This window comes from Panthera tigris, chromosome X, assembly GCF_018350195.1.
Source record: "Panthera tigris isolate Pti1 chromosome X, P.tigris_Pti1_mat1.1, whole genome shotgun sequence".
NCBI lineage: Eukaryota > Metazoa > Chordata > Mammalia > Carnivora > Felidae > Panthera > Panthera tigris.
In genome coordinates this window covers 70,653,532-70,676,410 of record NC_056677.1, presented here as the reverse complement: position 1 = coordinate 70,676,410, position 22,879 = coordinate 70,653,532, and the positions used below count along the sequence as shown (strand labels likewise).

The 22,879-nt window shown below is 34.1% G+C and overlaps 1 protein-coding gene across 1 annotated transcript in view; it reads right to left on the bottom strand.

The window, feature by feature from the left end:
* Positions 1 to 22,879, bottom strand: part of POF1B (POF1B actin binding protein) — a 109,648-nt gene that overhangs the window by 47,446 nt on the left and 39,323 nt on the right. The window contains exons 5-6 of the mRNA XM_007092876.2: positions 19,488 to 19,670; positions 5,692 to 5,822 (exon numbers count right to left, since the gene is read on the bottom strand). Of these exons, the coding sequence (XP_007092938.2) occupies positions 5,692 to 5,822; positions 19,488 to 19,670 (314 nt within the window). The remainder of the gene's footprint in view (positions 1 to 5,691; positions 5,823 to 19,487; positions 19,671 to 22,879) is intronic.

The following is a 22,879-nucleotide window of genomic DNA, read 5'->3' as shown; positions in this document are numbered from 1 at the left end:
TAGTGGTACAAACTCCTTTAATTTTTGTTTGTATGGGAAACTTTTTATCTCTCCTATTTTGAATGACAGCCTTTCTGGATAAAGAATTCTTGGCTGTATATTTTTCTGATTCAGCACACTGAATATATCCTGCCACTCCTTTCTGGCCTGCCAGGTTTCTATGGATGGGTCTGCTGCAAACCTGATCTGTCTTCCCTTGTATGTTAGGGACTTTTTTTCCCTTGCTGCTTTCATGATTCCTTCCTTGCCTGAGTCTTTTGTGAATTTGACTATGATATGCCTTGTTGATGGTCGGTTTTTGTTGAATCTAATGGGGGTCCTCTGTGCTTCCTGGAGACATCACACTTCTGGACTTCAAGTTATATTACAAAGCTGTAGTCATCAAGGCAGTATGGTACTGGCACAAAAACAGACTCATAGTTAAACCCAGAAATGAACTCACAACTATAAGGTCAGTTAATCTTCAACAATCAGAAAAAAATATCTAATGGGAAAAAGAATGTTTCTTCAACAAGTGTGTTGGAAAAACTGGATAGCAACATGCAAAAGAATGAAAGTGGACCACTTTCTTAAACCAAATACAGAAGTAAGTTCAAAATAGATTAAAGACATAAGTGTGAGGCCTGAAACCATAAAAATCATAGAAGAGAATACAGGCAGTAACCTCTTTGATACTGCCTTAGCAACTTCTTTCTAGATGTTTCCTGAGGCAAGGGAAACAAAAATAAAATTAAACTATTGGAACTTCATCAAAATAAAAAGCATCTGCACAGTGAAGGAAACAATCAACCAAAGAAGGCAACCTACTGAATTGGAGAAGATATTTGAAAATTATATATCTGATAAAGGTTTAGTATATAAAGAATTACATAAAGAACTTATAAAATTCGACACCCTAAAATTGAATAATCTAATTAAAATGGGCAGAAGACATGAATAGATATTTTTCCAAGAAGACAGAGTTGGACAACAGGCACATGAAAAGATGCTCAGCATCAGGGATCATCAGGGAAATAGAAATCAAAACTAAAATGAGATATTATCTTTTTCCTGTCAGAATGGCTAAAATCAACAACACAAGAAACAACAGGTGTTGGAAAAGATGTGGAGAAAAAGGAACCCTCTTGAACTATTGGTGGGAATGCAAACTGGTGCAGCCCCTCTGGAAAACAGTATGGAGGTTCCTCAAAAAGTAAAAATAGAGCTACCCTAGGATCCAGCAATTGCATGACTAGGTATTTACCCAAAGAATACAAAATTACTAATTCAAAGGGATATATGTACTCTGATGTTTGTAGCAGCATTATCTACAAACACCAAACTATGGGAACAGCCCAAATTTCCATCCACTGATGAGTAGATAAAGAAGAGGTGGTACACACACACACACACACACACACACACAATGGAATATTACTCAGCCATAAAAAAGAATTAAATCTTGCCATTTGCAATGACTTTGGTGGAGCCAGGGAGTATTATGCAAAGGGAAATAAGTCTGTCAGAAAAAGACAAATACCATATGCTTTCACTTATATGTGGAATTTAAGAAACAAAACAAGTGAGCAAAAGGGGAGAAAAAGAGAGGTAGAGGCAAATGAAAAAAACAGACTCTTAATTACAGAGAACAAACTGATGGTTACCAGAGTGGAAGTGAGGGAGGGATGGGTTAAATAGGTGATAGGGATTAAGGAGTCGACTTGTGATGAGCACCACTGTTGTACGGTAGTGTTGGATCACTATAGTGTGCACCTAAAACTAATATTACACTGTATGTTAACTAACTGGAATTAAAAATATATATCCTTTAAAAAATTTTTTTAAATATTTAAAAAAAAATCATGGCACTTACTATATGCTATCTCACCTCCTAGAAAGGACGGAATATATTAAGGAAAAACAAAAAAAGGAAAGAAAGGTGGAAATGGGGGAAGTAATAAAAGAAACTCACAAACTTCTGACAGTCTTAAGCACCAAAATTTTATGAGGCCCTCTCCAAATGGAGTTTTTACTAATGTGGAGACACTACCTTTCTATTTCGTTTGTGTGTGTCATATTTTAGGTACTCTAGGAATTAAGTCCAAGGCTTTATATTGCTTAATAACACATTTAAGTCATCCATGTAAATTTATCAAAACTCCTCAAAGAAAGAGCTGTTCTGAAGCCCTGATTACACCTTTTCTGGAATAATCATTATGAAATAATATAACTCCATTTGCTCAGTTACTTTGTCTGCTTCTAAATAGTATGAAACTAATAAATTTAGAATATATTTAACTCTCATTCTGTATCCCTTTATTGAGAAACATTGTCAAAGTCATGTGCTCTGAACTATTTTGGGGCAATACAAAGCACAAATATTATCTTACTTCATACAAACATAATTTTCCCAAGGCAAAATTTGAACAATGTAAAACCAGTCTAAATTATGTGAACTTTTCAAGTTCAATGAATCCAAAAAATTGATAGTTTATTCAAATTGTCTATAATATCTTTAAAAATTTGGAAATATATGCCTAGTATTGAAAGTTTAGCCATAAAAGACTCTTAAATACAGAGAACAAACTGAGGGTTGCTGGAGTTGAAGTTGGGGGGGTGGGTTAAATGGCTGATGGGCATTAAGGAGGACACTTTTCAGGATGAGCACTGGATGTCCAATGTAAGAGATGAATCACTGGGTTCTACTCCTGTATGTTAACTAACTTGAATTTAAATTAAAAAAAAATATTATAGCCATCAAAAGCAAAGATAAAGTTTAAAAAAATTGCTTAAGGAGAAAAGGTTCTCAGATTATGGGTTCTAGTCCCAGGTTGTTCCACTTTTGTGGCCTTAGGTAAATGGTTCTCAAACTTGAGCATGTGTCAGAATCCTCTGGAGGGTTTGTTGCTGACCTGTACCCCCTGAGTTTCTGAGTCTGTAGGTTTATTTTCAAGTTCTTACATGATGCTGATGTTGTTTGTAAGTGTACATCTTAAATCATTTATTGCTTATAACAAATCTAGAAGTATTGTTATTATAATTCCTATTTTATAGATGAAGAAACTGAGGTACAGAGAAGTTAAGCAAGTTGCCTGACATTACACATCAAGTATGTAACTAAAGCTGAAACATAAACCAAGGATATGAACTCTGAATATAGAATCAGGGTACTTAAGACTAAGTCTCTATATACTCTTATTTATTTATTTATTTATTTATTTTTGAGAGAGACAGAGAGTACAAGCGGGGGAGAGGCAGAGAAAAAGACTGAGAGAGAGAGAGAGAGAGAGAGAGAGAGAGAGAGAGAGAGAGAGAAAGAGAGACAGAGAGAGAATCCCAAGCAGAGAGAGAGAGAGAGAGAGGGAGAGAATCCTAAGCAGGTTCCACACTACTGTCAGTGCAGAGCCTGACCTGGGGCTCAAACACACGAACCGTGAGATCATGATTTGAGCTGAACTCAAGAGTCAGATGTTCAACCTACTGAGCCACCCAGGCACCCCTCTATATACTCTTGATTACACAATGCAATACTTTGATAGAAATATTCACAGGGAATAATTAATTCACAGAAGAGGAACACTTAGACCAAGCTGAATATCTAAGGGATGCTTTGCAGAAAAGCTGAATCACAATTTATAGGTAAAAATAGTTCTCAGAAATGTTGAATCCATCTCAAGCACTTAGTAGCTGTTGTGACCTTGATAACTTACTCTCTTTGGGTCTCTATTTGAAACTTTATAGTGTTACTGTGCAAATAAGACAATACAGGAAAAGCACTTAGCACAGTGTCTCTGGCACATAGTGGACACTCAATAAATAATCGACTACTCAGAGAGAGGGGGAAGATTTTAAGCTAGTGACCTTATGCACATGGATACTTGTGTGTAATAGTTGTTTGGGTAATGGGAGAAAGTGTTGATTAGTATAAAATAATAGAAGATGGAAATCATGCATTTATAATAACATCAATTCAAATAAATGCTTGTGCTTTCCTCTAACAGTGCTTAACTGCATGGATGTAGCAGTAAAGAAGGCATTCATTGTAGTTTTGATTTGCCTTTCCTTTATGATCAGTGATGTTGAGCATCTTTTCATTTGTCTGTTGGCGATCTGTATGTTTCTTTGGGAAAATGTCTGTTCATGTCTTCTGCCCGCTTTGAATTGGATTATATGTTTTTTGGGTGTTGAGATTTATAAGTTAACTATAGAGAACAAACTTATAGTTACCAGAAGGGAAGTGGTGGGGGATGTGTTAAATATGTGATGGGGATTAAGGAGGGCACTTGTGATGAGCACCAGGTGATATATGGAAGTGTTAAATTACTATATTGCATACCTGAAACTAATATTACACTATATGTTAACTAACGGGAATTTAAAAACTTAAATAAAAAAAATAAAGCATTCATATATTCTCCAAATGTTTATTGAGCACCACACTAAACTAGTCACCATGCTAAACACTAAGGAAATCAGGGTAAATAAAATAGCCCCCATAGAGTCCTCTGAATTCTAGGGGTAGTGCATGTTAGGTATTATAAAGAGGAGATGGTGGTAAAAAGAAACAATATATAAAGAGAGATAGACTACTCCAGAGATGGGATTTTGCTAAGTGGGAGGGACAATAAGATAAGGAGGTAAAGCAATTGAGGATAATAGTAACAGAATGGTTGCAGTTACAAATATTGAAGCAAGAAGTTAGAGAGGATGGAGCTAAAAATGGAGAGAAAGGGATGTAATAAGTGGAGAGGAAAAAAGATGGATAAGAGATTAAAGATCTCTAAGAGGCAGAAGAATCCAGTTAGTGAAGTTTGAACTAGAAAAAAAATTATACCAACACTCCTTTATCCTACATATTTTTCTGAATTTGTGAAGCTTTCCTAGACTTTGATAGTTGACCATATATATGAAGTCACTATGTAGAAGGGGTATAGCTTGTGGAATTCATTTAATGACATAATATTCTCTCGTCTGTACATGAATAGTTGATAAATTCCTTATGTGTATATATTTAAATACATACAATTATTATTTAGTATATAGTATACATATTTGTATTTATATTAATTTATAGGTATATAAGTTATGTTTGATATATTATATGTAATATACATATATTAAATTATGGCCTTGTACATTGAGTGCATAACAATGGAAGATAAACAGTGATGTATTGACAGTGGGATTGTATCTTCCATCATCAATGTAATATCTTACAATGGGCTTGTATCTTACATCATCAATGTAATATCTTAAAACAAGTCACAGTATGCCATGAATTTTTTTAGCTCCTTGTCCAAGAGTTCACATTTGCCATCAAAGTATGTTATAAAAGAAAGTTCACAGAATTCTTTACTGATCTTAAAAGGACTGGTGTGATCTCTTTTGATGATTTTAATAAAGTATGTTAACTCTTAAGACATGTGTTCAGATATGCTCATTAGTTACCCTGTTTCTCCATTAAGAGTACAAGGGTTTTGGGGAACCTGGCTGGTTCAGTCAGTGGAGCATGCAACTCTTGATCTTGAGGTTGTGAGTTTGAGCCCCATTTTGGGTGTAGAGATTACTTAAAAATAAAGTCTTTAAAAAAAAGTTCTAGAGTTTCACTGTGAGCTCCAAAGTGCTCTAAACAATAAAGCACATTAAAAATACCAAAGTATCATAGAATGTTTGATAGCTACAACATTGAGGCAAATGATATATTTACAGTACCTTCCTCCAATTCTCTGCAAATGTTCTAATAAGCAGTGATATAGATCTGTATTTTTACGGCTTAGATCAGCAAGTAACTCTCCAAAATATTTGGGGTCCAATTTTGCAGGGCAATCATCTTCAGTTATCACCTGATGAAAACATCAACCACAATTATAAACAACATTAAGTATTTCTAAATTGATAGATGTTTTGATGTCAAATGAAAAAAGTTACATAACCTATTAATACAAGTCACTCATTACAAAGTCATCACATGAATCAACTCACTAAATTTCCTTTGCGTCTAAGGTATACATTTTTCAATATGGGAGGAATTTAAAGGAAAAGCAACATTGCAATAGTATTTTCAATTTTATACCACTAATCTAAGTGACCTAATGAACGCAAAACTTGAATAATTTATATAAAAATTCTTGAATATATATGTTTGCATAAAACTAGTAAATCAAAATCTCTAAATTTCCCATTATCATTGCATGGTTTACTCTTCTATTCCCTATTGGAAAAGAACATATGAATTACTTGAATTATATTGACATAGAAGAATGACTTTCATTTGGACTTGCATCTTCTCAATGAAAGGCAGCTTAATTTATTAGCATACCTTGAAGATAGATTAAATTAACCTCGATTCAATGTTTTATGTATTTTTTCTTATATTCCCTCCACTTATTGTTTGCACTAAATATCTAGTCAACTGACATGGGAAAGAGTAGCTAAGGGCCAAATGTAGAAAATTCATAGATCTCAAAGACATTTGAAATCCTAAACACAAATTATGATGAATAGTGCCCAAAATAAAACCTATTCTGTTGGCCTCATATAATTTGTTATCAATCTTTTCAATAATGTTGACCGCCTTGCCACCCACCTCCAAAATAGCACTATGGGGAGGTTAATAACTTAGGTTGCATTCCATACTACCTTTGATATTGCATGTGAGACCAAAGGTGTCCTATAAATACATTTATTCCTGAGTATATATAGGACAAATGGACTCCAAATTTGACCACTGATACTTCCTTTTCAACCTGTCTTCTGAATACAGACCCTAAAAATATCATGCATGCTAAGGCAAATGGAAGATTTGCAAAGTAAGATTGCAAACTAAGCAAAATGGACTTTCATAGCCATGTCTGTGTTATGCTAAGCCATTTGTAATATACAGATAAGTACAAAAAGCCATATTCAAAATACAGTATAGTATAATCACATCTCATTAAGATATATATTTTTCACACTTTTGAAAGTCCTAATGAATACACCACAATGTTATCTTGTCCATTTACCCTTTGAAGTTGCTCCCAGAGAAGTAATGATTGCCTCTGAAAGAGGGTAAAGTCTCCTATGTGAAGGCATGAATAGATAAACTGGCAAAGTCAATATCATCACATAATATGTATAAATGTCATAGAATTACTAAGTTGTGTATATTCAATATAAAAACTTCAAATGCTAACATGAATATAGTAACATTATCTATTTCCCAACATTTTCTCTGTTCTAACCATAGTAGGTTTCACTGTCCTGGGCACACATCATGTTATTCCTGTCTCTAGTCTTTAGTCACATTTTTTGCTCTTGGAAAACTCTCTCTCCTTCTGGCTGTGTATCCAAATCTTACCCATACTTTGAACTCCATCTCAAGATTTAATATCACCATTAAAACTGAAAATATGCCAGCCAACAAGCTAATTCAATTTAGCTTTTTGTGCTCAATTATCTTGAATCATTTTCATATTATTTTACATATGTAAATCTTGTTCTCTCAGCATTCTCTCCCTACCCAAAAGAAATAAACTTAAGAATAATGAATGAGTCATACTTTTTGATATATCCCATATTATCTAGCACAATACTGGTTGAACACTGTATAGTTAGTTGCTTAGTAAGTCTTTGTTGAATTGAAATAAGTCATGTATCTACCTGGTTAGAAGTGATCCCAAATGCTAGTTGATTCTGGAAAGATTTTTTTACACGTTTCTCTCTTAAAGAAGCTAACCAAGAATGGTTAGAATAAAAAAGAGCATAGATAGCACTTCCTCAAGGATATCGTGGTTATCCCTTACACTTTCTTCCTAAGTTTATGTAAGTCTGATTGTAGCAACTAAACTGAACTCCTTGCAGAGTTGGAGACTGGCATTTGAGTCTTACCTATATTTCTAGATCTTGGCAGTCGGGTCCTTAGTGGTAGGCCCCTCTCAGGAAATGAAGATCAAAATGAAGCAAGGCTTTATTCAGAATAATCAAAAGAATGCTTTTGATTTCATGTTTTTCTCATGCATTACTCCCTTATCAACCATCTATATATTTACCAAACTCGGAGTGGCTTAAAAACATGTTTTCCAAGGGGTACCTGGGTAGCTCAGTCAGCTAAGCGTCCGACTTCAGCCCAGGTCATGATCTCACAGTTCGTGGGTTTGAGCCCCGCATTAGGCTCTGTGCTGACAGCTCGGAGACTGAAGCCTGCTTCAGATTGTGTCTCCCTCTCTCTCTGCCCCTCCCTAGCTCATGCTCGCTCTCTCTGTGTGTCAAAAATAAATAAGCTTTAAAAAAATAATAAAAAACATGATTTCCAATATGATTTTAACATTCAAGGATAACTGGATAAGGGAAAATCTAGCTGTTATGTTAGTGTCATTCTACTGACCTTCAAGTTGTTTCATTGCTGTAACTGGTCAGGTATATAACCTCTTCCTGCCTCACCACTCTATGTGTGTCCCTTCCAAACCTGTAACTTTCCCAAGTAAAAGATGACATTTCTTTAGCCAATAATATTCAAGTGCTGAGCTCCCATTAGAATCTCCAAGCAACTATTTCATGTTTAGTATTTTGCATATTTTTTCTTTTAGCTTCTTATAATCCCCTCATAATGCTGTGAAAATCATTTTATTTCCTTTTAGTGTGATTCATTTGACAGAGTAATTTCATGGTTCCAAACTGTCTTAAAATATTTCTTTCTTTCTTATTTTTGCACAAATATTTTGTGCACTTCACACTAGCACACCTTTTAAGTACATAATTCTTTCCCCACATGAATATTTAGTGCCATTACTAAAACTTTTGATCATGTGATTTCTATGTGGTGGATTTAGGCACCCAAATAAAGAATAACAGAGTCCAGTCGGTTAAATATCTGGCTCTTGGTTTTAGCTCAGGTCATGATCTTGTGGTTAGTGGGACCAAGCTCCACATCAGACTCCACACTGACAGCACGAAGCATGCTTGGAATTCTCTCTCACTCTCTGCCCCTCCCCCATGTTTTCACTCTCTCTATTTCTCTCTCAAAATAAATGAATAAATTTAAAAAAATCACAGAGTCTAGGATAAGGAATGATTTACATCAACATTGTATCTGTGTCCATAGTTATAAAGAGGTGCTAAAAGTTACAAAAGGAAAGTGATTTTATTTTGGGAAATGATAATAATAACTAGTATTTATTTAGTCCTTACTATGTGCCAGACAATGTTATGAACTCTACATAAATATTAAATAAGGTAATGCTTTCTCGTACCCACTAGAAAAATTGCCTCCCCAGATGACCTTTTGTATTTGTCTTCTCAGCTACTTTTGAATTCCACTGTCTCTACTTGCGCTATTTTGGAGTTTAGTTGGGCTACAACTTGAAACAGTAAGAGTTTAGGGCACCTTGGTGGCTCAATCAGTTAAGCGTCCGACTTTGGCTCAGGTCATGATCTTATGGTTCGAGCCCTGCATCAGGCTGTGTACTGACAGCTCAGAGCCTGGAGCCTGCTTCCAATTCTGTGTCTCCCTCTCTATCTGCCCCTCTCCCAGGTGCACTCTGTCTCCCTCTCTCTCAAATATAAATAAACATTAATAAATTAAAAAAATAAACAGTAAGAGTTTGATTTTATTAGTGGAAAACTGCAAAATACGCCTGAATTTTAGGTAATAAATTTTAATCAGCCAGTGAAAGGGTAAGAGCATTAGAATTGAAGAATGGGTTCTTCTGGCCAAAGAGATGTCAAGATGGAAAATCAAGAAGCAAAACATCACTCCTTTGTGTGTATATTTCTTCTCAGTTTTGTATCGTCTACAATTTATAACATTTGAGTAATACTCAGTAAAAAACAAAGCCAGTTGGGTTCAAAAATTTGGAGGGAGAGGACAGACAGAAGTCAGATTCTCATACACTGTTAAGTCTTTTACAGGACTGTGCTTAACAATAAGATGAAATTTCCTAACCATAAACTGTGATGTGCCAGTTACAAATATTTTCTATTACTAAATCACAGGTTGTTGGAGCTCTTTAACTTTATTGGAACTGTTTTTAGGTATGTTGTGACATATATTTTAGACTTGGCTCAAATCTATGTTCTTGTTGCTTTGAAAAAGCCAAAATAAGGAGCCTCCCAAAAAAACCATGAATGTTTGGGTCAGAATAATGGTAGTTCTAATGGATGGAGGTTTTCTCTCTGTGACCAATATTGAATTGATAGGATTGATTGGGATATAGGTGTATCCATATCTACTTTTCTGCCTGATGAATGAGAGGTATCTTAAATGTCAATCTTGGATAACAGCTTTAATTTTTCACATATAAACTGGGAAGGAATGCAAACTATGCTGAAAAAATAGTTGTTCCCAGTGACATTTCTCCAAAAATTTACAAAAATCATTAAAGATTGTTTAGCATGCATCAATCAAGTACCTTCAATCAGATCATTATTTAACTATAATAATGGCCAAGCAGTCCAACTCCTCGTTTCTGATTGCAGTTAAAAATTCTTTGTTTAGAATTGCTGCCATAAACCCAAGACAAGGCAACAATGGTTAGTAGTGAAACCAGAGGCAAATCTGTGGTCATTTTTCAGAAAAATCTATAGAAAGAAATTACCTTCTAAAGGAAAACCATGGGCCTCAACTTACTCCTGCCTTAGAAGTTTTTGTCCTGGTTCCAGTCTGGGGTTTTGTTTCCTATGTGTAGTCTATGAGATTCCAGGAGTGGAATTTTCTTGCTAGCATCTACATTAGATATATTTTGATATTTAAAGATCATACTTTTGACCATATTTACAAAGTTCATTGGTAGTTATTATAAAGCCGCTGAAGATAGTAGACATGCAATAGTTATGGATTTCAGCTGAGCCATCTATATTTTCTTGTCTGGTGTCCCTCAAGCTTAATGGCACACATTTGTGAGAATGCTGCTTAGGACTAAGGATAGTTTGTGATCAAGGGATAAATCACAATCCAGCAGTACAGGGTGTTGGCTTAATTAAGTTTATTTCCACTGAGTAACTGACCTAAGTGTATACATTTTTGGCCTATTTAGAAGGGTTGCTTAGCAGATTATAAAGTGCTTAAAACGCCATGTTATATAAAAGTGATTATACATAAAGGCCTAACCCTCTAAAAGGTCATGAACATATTAAATAGCAAGTTCTGTTGTGGTTAGACTTTATTGAGTAGTAACTTTGCTACATGATAATGGAAAATATCACTGAATAAAAGGTTTCAACATATAGATTATTATCTTGCAAAGCTCATAATGATATAGTGACATTTATAGATAAATAATGTTACTGCTTCATTAATTTTGCTTTGATTTGGAACATTTAATAGCTGTCAGACTGATTGAAGCCCTAGTTAATCCTGGGGAAATTAACCCTTATGGAATTTCATGCTTTTTAGGTAAAACATCATTTAGCTAATAAGGTAAAAAATATAATTGGTCTCTTCTTATCTTGTACCACAAGAAGAAATCATAGCAGAATACAAAGTGTCAGAATTTTAGGTTTTGAAAACCCTCACTTCTATTTTAATCTCCATAGGTACTTTAATAAAGAAAAGTTGCATTATACAGTACCTGGTACATAGAACATTTTCAATAAATGTTGACACTGAATTGAAATGTATTATACAAAAATCGCAATTCTAAACTGAAGACTTTACTCATAACAACAGTTCTGTACTTGAAATAAGGCTTAATTCAATTTTCTACGTAACTAAACCTAGGCAGCAAAATGTTACAATGAGAAAGAATGGAAATTGGAGCCAAAAATGGAGATCCCACTTCCTAGTTGAAGGTTAAGTATATTGCTTACCTCTATGAACTTCAACTATAAAATGTAAATAATTTATTACCTATTTGATAAAGTTACTGGAGATATCACATTTTTTTGGTAAATTGTTAAGCTATCATATAAATTAGTGGTTTTATTTAACCTAAGGCAAATGGACAATTGGCTATTCAAATAGTGATAGAAGGAATGGAAGACAATTGTAAATTTTCTATAAAAATCTCAACTGCCTGAGAGTAGAAACACAGTCTTTATATCTTTATTTAATTCCACCATCTAGCGTAGTACCTGAGTATTGCAGATGCTAATTAAACATTTGTTGCAAGGTAAGTAGTGAGAAAGTTGTAATAAAAGTTGTAATTGGGGCTAAATGTTAAATATAATAGATGGAAAAGCACTATATGGAAGAGGTGCTTTAACACCTTGAGTGAAACCTAATCAAAGTTGTCCTCATTCCTCATTGGGTGTGTGTGTGTGTGAATTTTGACATTATGTTATAAAATAAGATGATTTTTCCACTCCCAACCAAGTGAAAAAAGGTAGGTTGTTTGGATTGTCATGTTAGAATGAATACAGGTGATTGAATTTGTAACATTTTGTGAAAGCTTAGATTATTCTTTCTGACTAGAAAAAAATGTATAATATTTTCCTACAATACAAGTGACTATCAAGAATTCATAAAACTTTTTCTCATAATGGACACTTTTCACTAATCATGTTTCCCCTTTTCTTCCCCTATGGTTTCAAGAAAGCTCAAAGTATTTAACCCAGTTTTACTAGTGACATGGAACTCTGTGGCCTGTTTTTCTGTGTACTCTCTTTTCCTTCTGGTGTTATTACTCCATTATATTTACACTGCCCCTGACATCTATTTGTAGTCTATTACCTCTTATTCTCTTGAGCTACTCAAAATCCTTTTTTTTAAGTTTATTTATTTTGAGAGAGAGAGAGAGAGAGAGCATGAGCCGGGGAGAGAAAGAGAGAAAAGGAGGGAAAGAATCCCTGGCAGGCTCCCATGGAGCCCGACATGGGGGTCGATCTCACAAACCATGAAATCATGACCTGAACTGAAATCAAGAATAGGACATTCAACACAAGGAGTCACCCAGGTGCCCCCAAATTCTTTTATTCCTTTTTGTAATGAAGTGGGATATATACAAACGAAATTAAATTAATTTTTTTAAGTTTTATTTATTTAAGTGATCTCTACACCCAACATGGGGCTTGAACTCACAACCCTGAGATCAAGGTTCGGATGCTCTACCGTCTGAGCCAGACAGGTGCCCCTCAAAGAAATTGATTTCAAATGACCATGTATTTTTTAATGCATAACATCTTGGTAACACCTTTGTCACCACATTTTTCTCTTTTCCACTTCTCTGTCATTTCTATATTCCACCATTCTTCAGTATATAATTTATTCAAGGAATAGAACCACATTTTTATGTAAGGTAAGCCATTGAAGGAACTTACTATGCATATGCAGTAGCTCTTTTAATGCAATTTATCTTATATTCTAACTTTTTTTCTTAAACCAAAGTCTAAAATCTATACCCACAAGCCACATTCAGGATTTAAAAGATCTCAGTGGCATGATTCTTTTCACTCATTCAGCACACATTTAGTGAGAACTTACTAAACACTGTCCTAAGGTACACTTCTAAGTGCTACTGGAAAATATACATACATAAGATACTATCTTCTCTCTCAAGGGCTTTATGGTCTTTTAGAAGAGCTAAGACATGTACCTAAATAAGTTTAATGTAAGGAATGTGTTGACCAATTAGTAAGGGCTATAAAGAGAGTCACAGATCAAATACTAAGGGAGTTATAAGAAGGACACCTAACCTTCAGCTCTATGGGGGGGGGGTATAAATAGGAAGAATCTTCAGACTATGACAACTGATTAGGTTTGGAGTGGCAAAGGAAAGGGAAAGTAAAAAATAATGCTGAATTCTAACCTTTGTTATTAGGGCACTGAAGATATTAGTATAAATAGGGGACATAGAATGAAAAGCTATTATGTGGTCAGTTGAAGGTGACTGTGGGACAGCCAAGTAGAGATGCAACTAGTCCATTAAAAATGATGAACTAGAGCAGAGGAGAAAAGTTTTGGGAGTTGTCTATGTAAAGATAATCATGTGCAGTTGTCCATGTAAATATTGCAGAAGTCAAGATTTTATATCATATAGTCAAGCGAGAGAGGGTAAAGAAAAGAGAAGGAAGCCAAGGACACGTTCTTGGAGAAGATCACCTGATGAAAGAACAAAGTGTGGTCCCCTGGACCAGGAGTTTTAGGGTAATCAGGGAACTTAGAAATGCAAATAAATTATCCAGTTCCAGCAATCTCTATTTAAGCACACCCTCCAACTGATTGTGGTACACAATAAAATGTGAGTTCCAGTAGCCATTCTCAGTAGAGGGTAAAAACTACATGCAGAGAGGGAGAGAACAGCAATGGAACACAGAGCATGAAGAGGGTGGGAAAGATAAGGATTAGATTTTGAAGACTCTGGCAGAAAGTTAATTAGAATTAATTGAAATGAATTTCTAGCAACAGAGGGGGTCCAGCAAGATAGAGACAATCTGTTCTAGACTAAATTGGCCTAGTTTGTGGACTTTCTCTAGATCACAAAAGTCAAAATCTAGGGGCAGAGAAAATGGATGGTAGTCTACCCAAAAGTAAGGGATCAGTAAAATGAGGACAGTAATCAGAGAAGGCAACATAAATTTTAAGGGTTTCTAGCAAAAGCATTGTTGGATGAAAATGGAGTCCAGTCTGGCTTGGAACTGAGGACTGGAGACCTTGATGAGGGTGAAGTTTAGCAGGAATGAGAGTGTAGAAGATGTAGTAAAAAAGTGATGATAAGAAAAACGGACATTAAATAGTTTCATGTGATGAGGTTCAAAGAGTGGCCAAAATCTGTGAGGGCTGAAGATGTACTGGAAATGAAGAAATTGAGGGTGATAAAGAAACATGAGGACAGAATGTGGGAAATATCACTGATATGAGCGATGAAGTTTTCATTAATGATTCCAGGGCAGGGGTTAGCAGGAAGTGGACAGAAGATTGTAAGTGTACCAATGAAGCTGTCAAAATATGGGGAGAGTAATGAGGCCAGTAGATAGTGACAATTCAAGCCAAGAGGTATGCTGTATATATAGTTTGCAGGGTTTTAGAGAAAGGAGGTGGCTGATCAAAAATCCCAGAACACAAGAGTGTATAAAATTGTATTGAGAAAAGAATTAGCAATAGATATATAAAAAAAAAAACAAAGAAAAAAATAGGGAATTATTAACAACAAAAAATAGTTGTGTTGATAAAGAAGCAAAATAGTACACAAATTGGTTCTGCAGTAAATAATATTTTCATAGCATTAAGAAACACTGAATACTGTTTTAGCCAGAAAATGGGGATTTAACTATATTAGGATGATGGAAGGGATGGAAACAGATGGATAGGGGATTAATAGAACTAAATCCTTATGTATCAGAATTATCAACAGATAATATACAACATTGCTACATCACGCAATAGCATAGGAATTTGCATATTATTTAGCTGTACGGAGGTAAATATGAAAAGAAAAAGCTAAAATTTGAAGATGGTTGCTTCTGGAACAAGTTTTGGACAGGGAATTGCTATAATATGCCTTTTAGTACTATTTGAACTTCTAAGCTGTATACATGTTTGATTAAAAAATAAAAACTATTTTTTGAAAGAGCAAATAAGTAACAATTCTTGTTCACCACAAAACAAAGAGTACAAAAGGGAACCAGTGCAGGAGGTAGCAGGAGACAGATAAGGGTGGAGTTTGGAAAAGATGGGTCCAGAATAAATATGTATTGAATTTTTGGAAGGGATAAGCAGGGGGTAGAGGTTTGTGCAAAAGAAAATTCATTTTCAATTCACTTATTTGATGAAGAAAACAAAACATACAAAGAGGGACTTAAGCTACATTTTAGTGAGAGACAAAACAGGAAAAACTGCTGAGTTTATTGAGCTAACGAGCCTAGAGATTCCATCATTAGTGAATGACATGTCAAATAAACATTGTAGCAAGCTTCCTGTATAATTGCCAGAAAAAGCACCTGACATTAAGATTTGTACTGTCTTGATGCTGACAAAAATTGAATTTTCAAGTAATGGGAGAAAGGCATCACAATTTGGAGTATTTTCATTGACAATAGCAATATCCAAGTGAGGGAATGGAAGGAAAAATAAAATAAGATAAAAAACACTGAGGGAGGCAAACCATAAGAGACTCTTAAATATAGAGGACAAGCTGAGGGTTGCTAGAGGGGAGGTGGGTAGGGGGATGGGCTCAATGGGTGATGGGCATTAAGAGGGCACTTGTTGGGATGCGCACTGGGTATTATATGTAAGAGATGAATCACTGGGTTCTACTCCTGACACCAATACTACACTGTATGTTAACTAACTTGAATTTAAATTAAAAAAAAAAGTAATCACCATAAAAAAAATCATCATTACATAAGCACTGGGCGTTATATGTAAGTGATGAATTGTAAATTCTACTCCTAAGACTAATATTACACTATATGTTAACTAGCTGGAATTTAAATAAAAACTTGAAACAAACGAACAAAATCATCTTAAAAATGTAAAAAAATGAAAATGAAAATATTACAGTGGGAACCAATTTCTTCTATTGATGTTTTGACAGATTTGGAGCCTGGCATTGGGGAACAAAGAAGATACAGAATCAAACATTTATTTCAGCATCTGCTATGTACTTGACTCTAAGCTGAGTACATTATATATTTTATTGTATCTAATACAATAAATGGGGAAATTGAGTTCTAGTTAAGTCAATTATCTCAGTCTAGTTAGGTCAGTTACCTAAGATCATGCAGCCCAGCAGAGGCAGCTTTTATAAACTAAAATAATTGAATTGAAAGTCTTTGTTCTTTTCACATTCTTATGCTACCTCCAAGTTACAATTTAATTCTAAACACAAACTAAAAATGCGCCAACCTTTAGTTTTAAGAAAGTCCAACCTATATCTGCTTTATAACTCATTAAAGAGACTCTTCCACACATATGGACGAGACATTTAAAAATCAAGGAGCCTAGATGGGAGAACTCATTTTCTTCTCTCCTTTGTTTATGGGATCTGTACAACCAGATTATCCCATCTTCACTCTGACCAGGGGTGGATCCAATCCTATGAAATCCATACAAGTGAAATTACTAGCTCTATGCTTCCCAGGGCACTATCTTGTTTTCAGCAGCACTGCAACTTCTTCCTCAAAAAATATTGAAAAGTCAGAAAAATTTAATCTATACAAAAAACCTTCGGTCTTTAACAAAATTACATCAGAATCTCAAACCAAAGTATACATAATAAAACAGAAACTAATATATAAGCAATCTAACCCTTCCCATTTTCTAAATAGACAGTATCTAGTCTAGTCAAATGTACTATTAGTCGTACTAAGCTAGTAAAAGGATATCATAGTATCACCACTGACACTAGACAAGATTTTTAATCCTGTGGTATTCTTCCCCATCTCTGATACTTATCCCTCACTTTATTCCTACTGTTATTATTATAGTTTAAGTTTTACACTTGAAATAGCTTCTAATAATCTCTGCAAATCTTTTTCCTTGGCATTTTTCATGTTGTAGACTTTATAGTTTATAAAGCACTTTCAACATATGTTTTTATTTAGACTTTATATCATCAACCCTATGAGGTCGACATTACTACCTGAACTTTTGTGGATGAGGATGTTTCTGAGAGATTTAGTATTTATTAAAAACACACAGTTTGAAAAGTACAAAGCCTGGGGCTGGAACCCAGGTCTTCCTTCTCTGAAGCTAGTCCACTTTCTGTTATGTCACCAATACCTCTCTACTGGCAGGCTCTTAATCCAGTGCTCTATTCACATTTCCACTATTGATAAAGAACTCTCTTCTCTGTATGAATTCTGACTCCACCACATACTAGCTGTGCAAAACTTTGCAAGTAACTTAACCTCTCTGAACCTCAGTTTCCTTACCAAATAAGGGTAACAGTAAGGGCAATAAGGGCAACAATAACACCTTCCTCAACTGATCATTGTGAGAAGAAAATTAATCAATATGCCAATCTATCTTGTATAAAATTTGCTAGGATTAACCTCATAAGGCATATGTATCAATATTTTCCTACTTAATACCCTTCACTTACTCTCCATTGCCTACCAAATAAAGTACAAGTTTTTAAACTTAACATCCAAGGACCTCATGATCTGGCCTTAATGTACCATTTTAACACTATACTCTAGTACTCCTCATTTCATGTTTTCCTTTCAATACAAAATGAATCACTGACATTTCCTGAAACCCAAGGTACTTTCCCAAATCTATGACTTTTTTTCATGTAATTCCCTATTCTCAGGATGTCATCTCCATGCCACATCACAATACCACATATTGAAATTCTCACTTTTCAAAGTCCACGTCAGTTCCTATCTCCTCAATAAAGCTTTCCTTGATCTGCCAGCAGAAATTAATTTCTTTTCTCTTCTATTCCCAAAGCACATTGCCTGTTCCTCTTTTATGACAGACAACACATTGCTTTGCATCATGTTTTATGTGTTTGCCACTTTCCCCTATTAGACGGTAAGCACCTATAAGAAATGTGACAATGTCTTACCCAGTTGTGTATTTCTCATAGTACTTGGCATGAAGATTTAATGTTTATGAATAATAATTACTACTAAAAACCAATAATTACTATTTGTTAAGTACTTACCATTAGCACTCAACTATGGTAAGTGCTTAACATGTAAAATATAATTTGTTTTTACAAACAAATTTTTACAATAACCCTATAAGAAGGGATCAATAGGGGCGCATGGGTGGCTCGGTCAGTTAAGCAACCGACTTCAGCTCAGGTCATGATCTCGCAGTTCGTGTGTTCGAGTCCTGCATGGGGCTCTGTGCTGACAGTTCATAACCTGGACCCTGCTTTGGATTCTGTGTCTCCCTCTCTCTGCCCCTCCCCCACTCACACTCTGTCTCTCTCTCCATCAAAAATAAATAAACATTAAAAAAATTTTAAAAAAAGAAGTGATCAATAAATCTCTACTCTATGTTGAGGAAACCAAAGCAAAGCAAAGTATTAGATTGAACTGTATGAAATTGTTTCTATTTGATCAACATTGACCTATAAAAATGACAATTTCAAATGATTTCACATAATAAAATGTTTTTAATCATTATTGCTAATCCATTTAATGTAAGAAGTTCAAGACCATCTGAACCATATTTTAGAGTAATCCTAGACCACAATATTTCCATACATGATATTCAAAGAAAAGATACTTTTGGGCTTTTTTTAGTTTGGAAAAATATGAATTTTGAATTTTTATGGTTATTTTTTCCAATATGACCAAAGTAGATAAAATTATTTCCAATTCATTACTCATTTAAATACTATACCTCATGAAAATATTTAATATTGCACAACTGTAGAACCAATTTTAGAACTGAGGATCAGCTAGAAATCAGGTATTCATTTTTCAGTTTATAACTTCCTTCATAGATTTCATGCATTAATAGACCTGAATTATTTTGTCTTCTGAGAGGAAATAGAAAATTTTGTTTTAAATATGCCATAAACAAAACACAAATACCCCAATATTTTGATGAAAATTAAATGTGAGTGGCTATAAAGTGGTGTGAGAAGGGTTTAAGAGAGTTATTTCAGTTTTATAAGCAAATCAGTTGATCTTACCTGGTCACGTATATGGCTTAATCCACCATGGTACAACTCATTTCCAGTGTTTGTAGAAATTGAATCAGTTCCCGTGATGATTTGGATTTGTTGGCTAGAATGGGATTGTTGGCACTGTGGAGAGTGGATGATCTGGGGCTGTTGGACAATGTGATGATGGCATTGAACCTGTGGATAGCACTCCTAAAAAAACATATACATGCCAAAATAGCAACTGAGAATAAAAATTACTAATCAAGAAAACCCACTGAATCCTTTTTTTAAAATTTAATGTGTTCTTTCACAAGATAATTCAAGTCCTAGGATATATAGTTTTAATATGTGATATATTGTTTTTTAAAATTATTTAATTGGGAGAAAATGTATTGAATTCTATTTTGTTTGATCAGGTGGCAGTGACCATCCAAATACTTACTTAAATTGGCCAGGGAATTGCATGTTCTGATTAAATTAATATTCCAGCTATACTTAACACTAAAACTATAATGAATATTAATATTAACTATTCTTTGATAATTCACCAGGCATTTCAGGATCTAATTTCATAATAATATGATCATACTGAAGATTTAGATGTAAATAAAATTAGAAAATAATATAATGTAGTGATTTTCAATTTCAGGAAGCATATTAGAATCACAGAGGGGCAGGCAAAATTCTTATGCTTATGAAAATCAAGCATGAATTAAGAAAAAAGCTTGGAAAACAGTGACTGAAGCTCCAGATCCGGAAAACAGGTATTCTAACTCTGATTCTACCACTTACTCTGTGATCTTGGGAAACTGTGTATGCAATCTTTATGAGCCTCAATTTCCTCATTTGCAAGTGTTGAGATAATATGTGTCTCATTGGACTGCTATGAGGAGTAAATGAACTGATGTTTATAAAGTGCCTAGTACAATGTAGGTGGATAATAAATTATTATTATTATTATTATTATTATATTATTTCTTTATCATTGTCATCTTCAACTTAATCATCATCCACCCCACAAATTTTTCAGGTAGAAAAAAATCACTGAGGTCCAGAGAAGTAAGATGATTTACTTGTAATGCCACAACTAATTCATGGAAAAATTGGGATTAGAACTCATGATTTCTAGTTCAGAGTTCTTTCAAAATATAAGGTTGAATTTTTACTGTCCTCAAAATAGTCTAGAGTTGTTTTTAAACTATATCTTTGCTATCTGCTTGGTTTTTTTTTTGTTGTTTTTTCGTTTTTTTTTTTTTTTCTGAGAAAGTATAGAGCCCAGAGTAAGAAAGGATATCTGTTTGTTTCAGTTTTGTGGATTTTAGGCATACTTGCATTTCCTATATTATTTTGTTATTATTCTACTTTAATAACAGTCATCTGAAAACCAGTTTTCAAAGAAAAACTCTATTTTGAATCATAATGCTACATTAATGCACATGCATTTACTTTGAAAGTATAAATTCAATGCTCTATTTCCTTTTGACAGTGGAAAGCTGACCTGCATTAATATAGTAAACCACTTCAAATTTTATGTTTTTTATGTGGAACAATTTTCAAATTATATTAAATTTAAAAAGCAAGATGCACAAGAATCAATATACTTTGCTACCTTTTGTATAACATTTTAAAATAAACATATGTGTATATTTACAAATATACATAACTGCTTTTAAGTGCATAGAGCAAACTCTTTTAAGGGTGACTGCCCCTGGCAAGAGGAACTGAGAGACAAGGGGGTTAGGATAGAGAGGCTTTTTTTTTTTTCACTGTGTACATTTTTTATTCTCTTTTTACACTGTTTTTGTACCTTTTTATACTTTTTATTTTTGAAAATTTTAACATGTATACAAATTATCTTTTTTATGTGTACAAAAATTATTTTTAAAGAAAGAAAAATACATAGAGAAACATATTTTACAAATAGAAATTACTTTCGTAGTCGTTGGTAATAAAGGTCACAGAATCATTTCATAGAATCATTTTCTCTAGGATCTTTTCAAGCGCAACTCACTTTATAAATATGCTAGCACTAAGATCTCTACAGTTTAGAAGTCAGGCTATGTACTATCAGCCATTTCTGTACAAATTGTATGGGTGAATGTATTATCTATTCTTTTATGTTATAAAATATCTTCATACATTGTAATAGAATAAAGTCACTGTGACAGTCTGAGAAAAACTTCACCCAGTGGGAAACTTATACACTACTGAAATAGAATTCATCCTGAAAACAAAATTAATGTGTTCCTTAAAAAGCAAGTTAGGAAACACTTTGAAGGACACATCAATACAGAACAATAAACAAAGCAAAACTCATTTTTCAATCATCTTCCTTTCTTAATATATCAGTTGACTCTTGAATAGAATGCTGACAGTCCCTCCATCTGGGTTGTCTTGTGGTTTCCCTGAGCCTGTCTGGCCTCTGAACCACTCATTAGTATCATTGAAGTCTTAGACGACTTTCAGTTTTCAATTCTCATACCTGACTACTAATGTTATTGTTCTAAAACAAGATATTCATACATTACTCATACTTTTGAAGTGTACCACAAGGTGAATTTTTAATGTACAAAATCTCAAACATTTCTGATTTATCATGTTTTGTCATCTTTGATAGAGGAAAAAATACACAGAGTACAATTCATATGAACTGGATAATTATCTTGTAACTGGTACCAATTTACCACCCTTCCATGACAAAGATCTCTTTTTTGGTCAGGTCTCATCTCTTAAGAACTAGTGCTATTTGAACTAGTCTCATGTAATATTAAACCATTTCATCCAAACTCTGGCTTTATCCAGCTTGTCTTACATCTCTATCCAGCATCTCTATCACTGAGGAAACTCAACTAGGTCAAAAAGTTGTAGTTTGTTCCATATGTATGGTTCCTTTTACCTTGGGAAGTCTGCCATGGCAGTTCCAAAACTCCCAAGTCATTTAAGTCATTACTAAAAAAATGGGCATAAAAAAGTTAATATTCAAATTGATAATAAGTAATAGTAGTGTTCTTTCAAAGGAGTTCTTTAATTGTTCCAGATTTATAGCAATAATAATGTACAGGATATTCAATCTTTTCCTCTAAGAACCAAGACTTAGAAAATCTTTATCCTTTTTGAGACAAGAAATTAGAAGGAACCTGAGATGATGCATCTCAAACATTTCTTATTATGTAAAATGTGTCAAACTTATTGTTTTGTCAGTCCAGTTGGACAAAGGAGAGATGTTATAAATTTATAGCTTGAGGAAAGTGACCCTTGAAGAGCTGACACATTTGATGAAATTTTTCTATTTGGTATCATAATATCCAGAAATATTCTGCTGTTCTTCTGAAAGATAGGCGTTCAATACATACTATACCATACCCTCTAATAAATCCAATTTTCCAAGCAGACCAAAGTCTTAAAGGTTTGGATGTTTA